A 12642-nucleotide genomic window follows, 5' to 3' on the forward strand; every position below is an offset into this window, starting at 1 on the left:
GCCCATCTGCTAGAGAGCCTAGTAAAATTCCTTGCTCAGTACTTCTGAGTGAGTTTGAAAGGTCCTACTTTGGATTACTGATATACACAATGCAAATTTACTAATCCAAAGAGGTGATAAAAACAATGACAAAGCAAAGTCTTCTTTAAGCACGCATTTGATGCACTTTCCAAAAAATCATATTTCAGTGATGGGAGTAAACCTTCAACCCTCTACCTCAGAAGCTGTCAAGGGAAAATACTTCTTATCTATGCGGTCTTCCTCCTCTTCATCGGGTGGTGGTTTTGCTGGAGGCGGAGGACGTTCCCTCTGTAGAAGAGAAAAAATAAGTATTTTACTATGTCTTTTTTCAAGAATTTAACTCTTTGGTTTACTCTTATCTCAGTCTTTGGAAATAAAAAAGAATAATGTAAAGAATTCCCCTGAAAGACTAAACTCAACGTTTAGTATCTGAACAAGATGGAGAACCCTGCACACATACACAATTCAATTAGCATTGCTCTTTGCTTTTTGATGTTTGTAGCAGAGACTATAAACACCTCTGTCATATCCTTGACCACAGTGAGAAATATCAGCACTGAAAACACACAACTACCTCATCAGAAAATGTCCTTCATGATACTGATACACAAACTCGAGTATAGGAAAACCAGTGGCTCAACTTCCAATCTACTCTAAAAAGAGGAAACACTAAATCAAAAGAATCAACTTGTCAGAGTTCTAACAAACCAAAATTATTAGGGAAGTAATGAGGAAAGCAATCAAGGGCAAAAACATCAACTCCTGCTCAAACTTGAATGTTATTCAAACCTCAGAACTGTCTCTTATCCTTGGTCACCTCCTTCAATGATTACTATTATGTATCATTAGCATATGAAAACCCTATTTCATCTCAGCCCATTTAAAAAAGGACTATTTGTCAGTTATCTGCCCTTGCAGGGGTTGGCAAGCTTTTTCTTAAAGGGCTACACAGTAAATATTTTAGGGTTTGCAGTAAACTCTGCCACTGGGGCACAAACGTAGCCACAGAAAATATGTGAATGATTGGGCATGGCTATGTTCCAAATACAACCTTATTCACAAAAACAGGCAGCTGTCTGTGGGCCTTGGTTCACCAACCCCCTGCTCTAGAGCAAGAAACTCACTGAAGACGGGATTATCTAGATCATGGGTAGACAGTATCAGGAATACACAGAATGATCTTTGGTGAAAGAAGGCTGAAGAGAGTTTTGCCACTGTCCCTGATGTACTTTTAGCGTCTTTATATCCCACAGTCCTATTTATGCCTGAGAGTCAATGTTCCTACAGGGAAGGGGGTGGGAACCTGAAACAGGAGTTGACCTGCCAGCTCCTTCCCTGGCTTGCAGGTTAGTCCACTGTGTTGCTAGAACGAGAGTATTTTTACACGTCGGTGTGGAGGTGAGTGTTGAATTATGTGACAGCCTCAGAGAAACCTGCAAGGAAAGACACTTCTCATGTTTTAGGAGCCGCCGGGTTAGTTAGCACTTGGCATCCATGATCTCTCTGTTAAACACGCTTTACTGCTTGGTATTATATCTTGATACGACTCCAAAACAAGTTCATATGGTCAAGCTGAACAAAGCTTTTGAGGTCAGATTTCCCACTAAGTCTACTTTCCCCACCCTTCTTTGCTCCAGAAGCGTAGGAACAAGCCTGGTCCAGGGCCACCTTGTAAGGAGGGGAACAGCAGACGGAGCAGGCCCATAATCTCACCAGTTATCCAACTGTGGGACACAAAGAGCTGAGGAAAACCAAAATGAAACGTAACAACAACAAAAATGACTCATCCTAGAAGCCTTCCCAAGGCTAAAGGAGCCTAGAAAGAACAATGTGAAAGGCTCTTGTGGAAGAGGTAATCACCAGGGACCCTGGAAGGAAAGAGAAGCATGGGTCTTTCATGGTCTTTCCTACCGTGAAAACTATGGCCCAGGGGCCTGGAACTATGAAGCTGATTTACAGATACCATCCGCTGTGTTTACCAGACGTAGAACAGTCCCTTGGCCACAGTTAATTACCAAGGACCAGGAAGGCAGCACAGCAACAACATACTCAAGTAAAACTGGCAAAGCATGCACCCCAAGATGTATCAGTTTCTACTTAGCAGGACCATAGGAGGCTAGATTACTACAGTGGGATGAACAAAGAACCTGTGTAAATCAGTGGCTAAGCCTCACAGGAACTTGCTCCTTCAAAGCTTCCTTCAGGAATCCCGTGTTCTTCTTGCAAAGCCTCCAGCTCCCTCTAATGGGCATCACCTGTAAGTGCCACTGAAAGCAACACCTTCCTCCACAGGTTGGATTTCCCTAATTCATTTGTACCTAACGGTGAAAGAAGTGGAAACAAACAAATAAAAAAACAAAAAAACCCCTAGCTCTGTCTGCAGAAGCACTGTGTGAGCGGTGCTCGGCACGTGCACTTGCTTTCACCACCGACAAGGAGTTTCATCACAGTCCTCGATAACACCCGCTCTAGGGGTTCTACCACAAGACTGGTGGGCCTTTCCAAAATCCATACTGAAATGCTGGGACTATCCCAGGGCAGGGCAAGAAGCCGAACAAAAAAGAACACCAAAAACAGCAGGCCATTCCCAGGGAATTAATGAAAAGCCTGAGGATCACCAGGCAGCCAAGGGATCATCAAAATGGTCATAAGCCAGATTTGCACCAAAAGGGAAGGGCCAGCCTCTCCAACAGGAAGAAGTAATATACACCTGAAAATATGCCTCAAGGTGGGACTATCACTGGGATCCTGTTAGAGCAATGCCTGTTTATTAAAAGTGCAATGCTCAAAACCTCAACAGTGCAGGAAGGAAGGGCCATGGGACCACTGATTCAGGCTTAGGCTCACAGTAAAACCCTGGGAGAGAAAATGGGGGTAAGGAGTCTGGAGAACAATGTATAAGGCTAGAAGTAGAAGCAAGTGCTAGAGAGACTTCCCTGGTGGCACAGTGGTTAAGAATCCACCTGCCAGTGCAGGGGACACAGGTTTGAGCCCTGGTCTGGGAAGATCCCACATGCCACGAAGCAACTGAGCCCGTGTGCCACAACTACTGAGCCTGCGCTCTAGAGCCCATGAGCCACAACTACTGAAGCCCGTGCGCCGCAACTACTGAGCCCACACACCAAAACTACTGAAGCCCACGTGCTCTAGAGCCCGCATGCCACAACTACTGAACCTGCGTGCTGCAACTATTGAAGCCCGCACGCCTAGAGCTCATGCTCCGCAACAAGAGAAGCCACTGCAATGAGAAGCGCGTGCACCGCAACGAAGAGTAGCCCCCACTCGCCACCACTAGAGAAAGCCCACGCTCAGCAAAGAAGACCCAATACAGCCAAAAAAAATAAATAAAAATTAAAAAAGAAGAAGAAGAAGCAAGGGCTAGAGAAAGAAGCAGTCAGATGGGAAGGTTGACCTTTAGAGGGAAAAATTCAGGGTTGTCCCCATCCTACTATTTCAATGGCTGGAGGGGTTATAACTATGGGAAAAATAGGAATGTACATACTAATACATACACTGTCTGATTAAGCCTTGCTACAACCCTGCTGAACACAAAATCTGTCCAAATACAAATGGATAAATTTTTTAGGGCAAATGGAAGGTGAACATGTACTCAGGGCTGACAGGAACTTATTTAGCAAGCTCTTTCATCGACAGAACTGCTCTCCCGAAAGAAACAAACAATATATAGCAAAGGCCCCAAAGACAGAAGCAGCAGTGAGGCTAAATAGAAATAAAATGCTTCAATTTACTCTAAGGTCAAAAAAGTAACAGAAGGATGCAAACAGGTTATATTGAAACTGGAAAAATTAAAATTGTACCTCAACACAAGCTGTAGAGTTTGACCACACTAAGCAAGAGGGAGATGGTGCAGAGCCCCCAGGAGAATAGGGTGAGTGGGACCCAGGCCCCTGAAACACAGCTGGCACTGGGGGTCGCACATCCTCTCTCCCACTCCCCAGCAGAGCAGAGGTGGACAACAGAACCCCGGTACAGAGGGTCAGCCACGTACAGGCCTCACTCCAGCAGCTTTCACTCCCGCCGTCTCGGCCTCCCTGCTCACGGAGTCCCGGTCAGACGAGCGCCCGCTGGCCGTGCTGTCCAATGAATGGCAGGAGACAGCATTGTACAGAGCCTCGTAGGGACCCTCCTCTTCCATGTTGCTGTCAAAATCGATGATCAGTTCAGTCACTGCTTTCTCCACATCACCTGAAGAGGGGTTAGAAGGCAAGAGAGTCGGTGAGAGGACAGCACAGTCTTGGACTTCCCACCACAGGAACAACCCAAAGCCCCTTCGGCCACCTGAACTTGACCAACGTTAACCTAGAGCAGGAAAATAAATCACGGCTTTCTCCACGGACAGGAATAAATATAGAGAGTTTCATCTGCGCTTCATACTCTGAGAAATGAACAGATTTTTCTCCAATTCAATATGGAACCTTTGACATCTATGAAGGACATCTCCCAAGATCGTTATAAATTCCCAAATACCTCAATGCCATGACAGCATAAACTTAAACCATAAGATGTAGCAAGGTACAACTGGAAAACTTCAGTAATCCCTTTAAATTCTTAACAAGAACCTCCATGTGCCCAAGCAAAATAGAGGGTGGTGAAGCCTTTCTGAGATGAAGGCGCTGTGCAGCTACAACTCACTCACTAGACAACTGCGAACCTCAGAGTGCCTGGGATCCCAATTTGTGACTCTGCAAAGTAACCAGGGATCTGGTTATAGACCAGGGATCTCTGGGTCACTTGCAAAGAGTCAAAACTGTAACTGTAAAATCCCTGAAAGCTAAGGGCTTAGTGAACTACTAATCCCATTACCAGCAAATTATGAGGTCAAGAAAAAAAGTGTGACCAGGGGAGGGGAACAAGGACTCTACAGTAAAGACAGGCTGAGAACCCCTGAACCCTTGCATCTCTGCATTCCTCTGAAAAATCCCTTTCCTTTTTCAGTATCTGGCTTTGCTCTGTTTCTCGAGCTTTCTTCATTGTGATCTGTATCTGGGGGAGGTGTCAGCCAGTGTTTTGTCTTTCTCATTCATCAGACCTAGGACCCAAAAGGCTGCTCAATCAATCTGAAAAGGTGGATCCTGGCTAATGATGGAGAGGCTGGACTGCCCAAGCTAGCACCCAGACCACATGTGTTGGACAAATGATAGACTACTAAAATCTGCCATATACACATCTACCAACCAGATGACACTCATTAAATATTTACTGTGAGCCAGCTATACTCAAGGCACTAAAGTGTGTGTTAGAAAAAAAAGGTTTCACTGAGATTTGAGTTCATCTTGAGATCATCCTGTCTACCACACATCCCAGGATAGCTCTCACAGAGCCAACTCTAAAAGCAGAGAATAAAATAAAGTAGGAAAGAAAAAGTCCACCATCACGGCCTAAGCTTTGCCCAAGAAAACTTCATATAGTAGTTGGAAAAAAATGAATTTGAATATGAACTTACTAAGTACTCCCAATCCCCCAAAATAATTATTTAAATTAAGATTTTCCATTCTGCCAAAGAACGTTCAACTCTTTTCAAGCTGAGAGCCCCTTTGCTGGCAGAAGAGAGCCGACTCACCCTGAGACTTCTGGGATATGGAGTCCATGTTGGAGATGAGAGGTGGCTGGGTTGTGGGGGTTTTATCTACCTCTTTTGCACTTCTTTTTCCAGTCATGTGATCTACATGGAAAGACCAAAAAAAGCTGCACCAAATACCAGTGGCTTGGTTCAGCCAGCGTGTCCCCTGGTCCCTGCGGCAGGGAGATGGACCCATACCTTCGATCAGTGCTGCTATCTGCTGGCTCTTCTGAGATGGCAGCTCCCGGACAGTGTCTAAGGCAGTCAGTCCACGGTTATCTTTTATGTTGACGTCAATTCCTAGAAAGGCACACCAGGTGGACCAGGGGAGTGAGAATTTTCAAGCCAGCCTCAAAGAGGGTCGAATTCCAGGATACCTAATGCTCCTGGCAGCACAACCAACGTTTTCATCCAAAGATATTTTATCCAGCTATACAAGAACTTCGTACATTTGCAATCAACCAGTGGAGACATACACATATTAGGTTCAAAGGCAGCCAGTAAAAATCCCCCTCCAGGGATCCTGGGGGAAATGATCCCAACCCTGGCATGCTGTGTAGACAAGAGCGCTGCCAACCTCTCACCTGCAGCCAGCAGGATTTGCACCACATCGGTCTTGCCAAACAAAGCAGCCTCATGCAAAGCACTGCCCTTCTCCGTCTGGAAAGCAAATGAGAGCGCAGAGCAGGATATCATCAGAACAGTGACCCAGGTTTGGCGTGGCTTCACACGACAAACGGGACGTAGACAAGAAGGGACAGGAAAATAAAATAAACCACACAAAGTCCTCTGTCATTATCTTTCCCACTTTTCTTGTCTGGATTCCAAAACCACAATCGTGGCCCATACTTGGGTGTTTGATGTGCCACCAGGAGGCCACACATGAATAACTGCACTGTTACCCTTGGAACCACCTATTGGTGACACTCCTAAAAACCCCACCTTCCTGGGTGGAAGGAATGATGAGAAGAAAAGTACAAGGGGGGGAAAACACCTTAACTTCAAATGTGGTCTGGTGGATGCAAAGCCTAAGAAATGGCCATTCATCTGAATGGAGAAAGCTACCAACAAAGGGAAATGTTAAGTCTCCTGTCGGCAACATCAAGTTGATGGGACTTTGGAGGCGCTAATGGTGGCAGTGGGAACACAGGTATAGGAAGATAATGAAAGTTTTCTAATTTCAAGAGAGAGTCCATAAGCATGTCTTTTCAGGGTATAATGACCATGTATTACCCCTGAAAAGAAACAAAAAATAACAGACTCACTGGAGGAGTTTCTTTGTCTCTAAAGTTTCTCATTACAATGAGTCAGCAAATGGAAGCATCTGACATGTGATGTGAACCGTGCTAAATAGGAACACAGCCCAGCAGCATGGCGCTTGTGCCTTTTCCAAAATGACTACGTCCCTTGGGCCTGGGAGGTACGTCCGCCCCACTACCTGGTAATTGCTATCCATGCCGGCATCCAGGAGGACCTGGACCACGGCTTTGTGGCCATTCCTTGCTGCCAAGTGCAGAGGGGTGTGCTTCTTAGTGTTGCAGCTCAGGAGGTTGGGGTGTGCGTTGAGGAGCATCTTCACCACCTCCAGCCTCCCGTACAGTGCAGCCAGGTCCAGAGGCGTCTCGAACTTGTTGTTGCGCATGGTGGGGTCAGTCAGCTCCTCTAAGAGGACCTTCACCACCTCCGTGTGGCCATACTGTGCTGCGCAGTGCAGGGCCGTCTCGTTGTCATTGTTCTAAAGAGTCAACAGGCGGATGATGTCAGAAAGGTGACCAGCAGACTGGCAGACAACTGGGGTAATCACACGTAAAACCATTGAAATTTAAATGAGAAAAATAGCAGCAACACCTGGGGACTAATAGAACTATGTCAGAATCCCGCAAACAAGCCCGGCTGCTCCAGTCAGCCTCATCTGCCCCAGTTACTGCCAGAGGGGAGCAGTCGGCACCTCAGCCTTTGTAGTCTCCTCTGTGCCAATGTAGACGTGTCTCCAGACGGCAAGGAGAGCCACCTTGGGAACACAGCAGGCCGCGGGGAGAAGCCCTGGCACAGATGGATGCCCGTAATATCACTGCCATTGACTCAATTTAAACTTCAACTGGTTTTACAATTTCTATTGAGCCAACCCCGTGGTCCTGATTCTGGATCTGCTGACCATCCATTGCCTCGCACACAAGCTTTTTGGAAAGAGTTTGTCGTCTGCGTAGCTCCATGCATGCAAATCAATTGGCCAACAATGAAAGTTACAGAGCAGAGCACCCAAGATCACTCTCAACATATCAGCCAACAGCCACTGCCAGGGGACTGAGGCACCTGAGCTCAGTCACAGAGTAACGCGGGACCCAGATGCCACCCTGAGCCTGCTCCAGGAGCCTGCCCCAGCCAATGCATGCAGGACCTACAACTGTGCCAAGAAGGGTTTCTTAGGTAAGAAAGATACAATCAGACACCAGAATGTTTTGTGTGAGAGGTGCAAAATATTCAAGATTGTAACATTGCCATTAATTCAAATTCACAACCCCACAGGTCCTCTGATGTCAATTTTGTTTCAAACTAAAGGGAGAACCTGAGATAAAGCAGGAGAAGTTTGTGCTTTATCAACCATCAGAAGCAAAATGTTAATCATTCCAATTATGATCTTTCTTTTACTACTACTGACAATGTATAACTAGAGCAGGCATAGAGGAATTTCCACGACCTCTCCATTTTTAGAAGCATTAATGAAAATAATAATTCTCCCACAAGATTTTGAGATTCCTGAATTTATCCAGGAGGCTTCTGCCACTTTGGGGAAACAAAGCTTCTGAGGGCATGTGTCCTTCAGGTCAATATTATGCACCTTTCAGTGGTCAAAAGGTAAAGATTAAATGTTTCCACAATTGCTTCAATTCTATTAATGATATTAAAAGTAACAGACTAGAAGTTACCCAAACATGCATGCAATTCCATCTGCTTTTGATCTGGCATTTAACTGCATCATTTTTTCCAGCTACACCAAGTGTATCAGAAAGATCCAGGGCTACTAGGCGCAAGGCCCCAAAAGGCCAGAATGATAGCAAAGAAATTTTTTTTTAATGAAACAAGGACAGAAAGGGTGGTAGCAAGAGCCACATGCAAAGATAAATGCACACAGATAAACAGAGGAAGCAGCACTGAGCTCCAACACAGCTCCAGGAGAGCAGCTGCTGAGAAGGTGCAGACAGACTTCTCTGGCCACAGAACACAGCCAGTTAGCAATGGCCTCCTGTGATACAGCTGGGTCCAAGGGGCGAATTCCACGTCAACCTGAAAGTCTGGAGGGCAGGAGAAACGCTGGGCTGGAAGTAAATCCTTGGGGCTCCCTGTGCCGAACAAATCTTTCAGGCCACCCATATGCCCACTTCCTATTAAGCTATGGCATGAAAAACTTAGAGCTGTCACCTCGCTTTCTCATGAGAAGAAAAGACAGCTACAGCAATGAAAACTCACAGGAGCTTCCTGTAGAGGGATCCTGGGGCAGAGTTGCAACTCAAAGAAGTTTAAGAGGATTCTCAGGGTTTTATATCTCAAGATTAGCATGACAGCAAGGGCCAAGAAAGTCAGCTTATTCTCATTAAAACTCCAGTCCAAAAAAACTCGTTTACTCTGAAGTAGACACTGCTATCTCTTTTATATCCAAGTTGTCTCCCAACAACCAGAATAATCTGTAAAAAGTATGTCATTAGGGCCTGAAGAACTGTAAAACTCTAGGGGAAAAAAGTCTTCTCTGGGTTTTTGCCAGAACTAAAGCAGCTACCACAGAGCTGCCTCGCTAAAGGCACGGTCTTGATCACTACCAGGCAAACTGCCTGCCTATGTTAAAAATGGCCTAACCACATCTCTGCAGTTTATATTCACAGTGTAGGAAGCATCTTATTTATGTTTCAGTCTTGCCAGACATGCTCTGGTAACTACAATACTCTTGAGTTTACGTCTGTGGTGACCACATCTCTCGACTACTGAACACAGGCCATCACAATGAGCTCTTACTACCGCTTCCCCTTGGAGCCTAACAATTTTCAGGGCAAGAAGTCACTAAAGTTTTGGATTTATGGACCCACAAGGAAGAGAGGGATTCCAGGGAGGGTACAAACTCTCAACCACCTGGAATCCCTCTCTTTCACACCTTTCAAATCACACCATGGGTGCTTACAACACCCCAAGAGTTCACAGAATCATAATACTATGAATCTGGACTAAGGATGGGGACTGAGATGAAATATCCCAATTTTCCCCCAAGGCTTTGCACAAACTCCCCACTCCTACTCATCTTGAGACCCACTTTCATTTTTTCCTTGCTAGGTCATTACTTCTAAAAAAAAAAAAAAAATCCCTATACCCTTTATATCTGGAGACCCCATTCAATGTATAAATCCATTACTTATGTGTTTTATATACATACACACACACACATAAACTACAAACAGCAGAAAACCATCTAGAAACATTCCCGTGACTTTTCTCCTCTGGGAACTATTCAAAACCATCACCTCCCAGTGCTTGGATTATAGCCCAACTGCACTCTTGTCCACCGTTGACAGATATCTAAGTTAGGAACACCGGGGCTACAGCTCTCTGGAGCAACGATGGTATAGTCTCTAGAAATATACCCAAATTGGAACAAAAAGACAAAGTGGGTCTACAAAGATTTAGAAGACACAGGAAAAGCATGAGAACCAAGTTCCTCATGTGGAGGAGGAGTCAGACTTACTCTGCAAAGCTCTGAAGGCAGAACTCTGACCAACAGAGGGAAGGTTTAGGAAAATAGGTATCAATCAAGCATAAGAAACCAAAAATCAGTGGAATTCAAAAAGAGGCTGCCAAGAGTAATTCTGCTTGCTACTAGGAGAAACAAACAAATAAAATAAGGGGTAGATGGCCTGCGTTTTAGGTGAGAAAAGAGGAATCCTGCTCTAGTGGAAAGTTAGCCTAGATCAGTGGTTCTTAAACAAGCTTCGTTTTGGAATTACAAGGGAGCTTAAAGGTAACTAATACTGAGCCCCACCCCAGGTCTGCCAAGGTAGCACCTCAGAGGGTAAAGCCCAGGAAAACTAATATTAAAAAGGTTACCAGCCTAGCAGACACCAACTTAAACATCATTCATCATCATCAAGAACAAAACAAACTGACATCATGTGCCTGGTGATGCGATGCACTAAAAAGGAAGGACGAACATCACTCTTGTGGCATTACTGCCAAAAACGTATATAACCTGAACCAAATCAAGAGGAATTATCAGACAAACTCAAACTGAGGGCCAGTCTACAAAACAAACAGCCTATGCTCTTCAAAAATGTCAATGTCATGAATGACTAGAAAAGGCTGAGGATAACTGTTTCAGATTATGTATGATCCTGGACTGTATCTTGGACCAGAAAAAGAAATTGCTCTAAAGGACATTATTGAGATAATTGGTGAAATTTGAACATGGACTTCTTTTTTTTTTTTACTTTTTTTTATTTATTTTTGGCTGCATTGGGTCTTTGTTGCTGTGCGCAGGCTTTTCTCTAGTTGTGGCGAGCGGGAGCTACTCTTCTTTGTGGTGCGCGGGCTTCTCATTGTGGTGGCTTCTCTTGTTGTGAAGCACGGGCTCTAGGCACACGGACTTCAGTAGTTGTGGCTCATGGGCTTTAGCGCACAGGCTCAGTAGTTGTGGTGCACGGCCTTCATTGCTCCATGGCATGTGGGATCTTCCCAGACCAGGGCTCGAACACATGTCCCCTGCATTGGCAGGCAGATTCTTAACCACTGCACCACCAGGGAAGCCCCTGTGAATTACTTTTAAGTGTCTGGAGAAACAGACCTACCATAAAACGAACTTGACTACTGCTCATCTTATGATATTCAGACTAAGTTAAAATTGTTTTAAAAGGGGGTAAGTAAACAATTTTAATAGTTTCACCTTAGCTAAGGATGACGTACATTTGGACTGGTTTATGCTGACTTGCTGAAACAGGAAAAGGTCCATATGGTAAAGAGGAAGATAAAAGCTCATGAAAACCATCTCTGCTCCCAGGAAAGGCATCTGCAACTTCTTAATTTCTACAGGTGCTTGATAGGACTTAGCACACAAATGTATTTTAGCAAAAACAATTCCTAGACACACCAGGTCAATGAAAACCCATAAAACCTAGGGAGGTTAGAACTGAATCAGCCTGAGAAGAGTCTGCATTCTTAGCACAACCCAAATAGCCTTATCCCTTAACAGCGTTTACGTCACTTGGCCGTTGAGGGGGGGGTGGGTGGGGTGGAGGCAAAGGGTAGTACAGTTGGCCCTCCCAATCCACGCGTTCTGCATCTGATGAGTCAACCAACTATGGATCAAAAATATTCTGGGAGAGGAACTTCCCTGGTGGTGCAGTGGTTAAGAATCCGCCTGCCAATGCAGGGGACACGGGTTCAAGCCCTAGTCTGAGAAGATCCCACATGCCGCGGAGCAACTAAGCCCATGCGCCACAACTACTGAGCCTGCGCTCTAGAGCCCATGAGCCACAACTACTGAGCCCGTGTGCCACAACTACTGAAGCCCGTGCACCTAGAGCCCATGCTCCACATCAAGAGAAGCCACCGCAATGAGAAGCCCACGCACCACAACAAAGTGTAGCCCCCACTCGCCACAACTAGAGAAAGCCCACGCACAGCAACGAAGACCCAATGCAGCCATAAATAAATAAATAAATTTAAAAGGTAATGCTTAAAAATAATATATTCCAGGGGAAAAAATCTAGAACGTTCCAAAAAGCAAAACTTGAATTTACCAAGTGGCAACTATTTACACAGCATTTACATTGTATTATCGTATTACACTGTATTATTAGGTATTATAAGTAATCTAGAGATGATTTAAGGTGTATGGGAGGATAGAAGTAGGTTATGTGCAAACACTACACCATTTTATATAAGGGACTTGAACACAGTATCCACAGAGGTCCTAGAACCAATATCCTCTCAGATACTGAGGGAAGACTGTATTTCCAAAGAGAGAAGTAAGTTCTTATTCCATTTAGACGAAATTTCTTTTA

General features: G+C 45.0%; 1 protein-coding gene across 9 annotated transcripts in view; it reads right to left on the reverse strand.

Annotated features, from left to right (window-relative positions):
• Nucleotides 1–12642, reverse strand: part of ANKS1A (ankyrin repeat and sterile alpha motif domain containing 1A) — a 188735-nt gene that overhangs the window by 95649 nt on the left and 80444 nt on the right. For all 9 annotated transcript variants that reach the window (XM_067753230.1, XM_067753229.1, XM_067753236.1 and 6 more), the window contains 6 exons: nucleotides 7041–7337; nucleotides 6187–6262; nucleotides 5801–5902; nucleotides 5603–5704; nucleotides 4031–4227; nucleotides 217–309 (listed from right to left, as the gene is read on the reverse strand). In XM_067753230.1, the coding sequence (XP_067609331.1) occupies nucleotides 217–309; nucleotides 4031–4227; nucleotides 5603–5704; nucleotides 5801–5902; nucleotides 6187–6262; nucleotides 7041–7337 (867 nt within the window). The remainder of the gene's footprint in view (nucleotides 1–216; nucleotides 310–4030; nucleotides 4228–5602; nucleotides 5705–5800; nucleotides 5903–6186; nucleotides 6263–7040; nucleotides 7338–12642) is intronic.

This window comes from Pseudorca crassidens, chromosome 10 (genome assembly GCF_039906515.1).
Source record: "Pseudorca crassidens isolate mPseCra1 chromosome 10, mPseCra1.hap1, whole genome shotgun sequence".
Classification (NCBI taxonomy): domain Eukaryota; kingdom Metazoa; phylum Chordata; class Mammalia; order Artiodactyla; family Delphinidae; genus Pseudorca; species Pseudorca crassidens.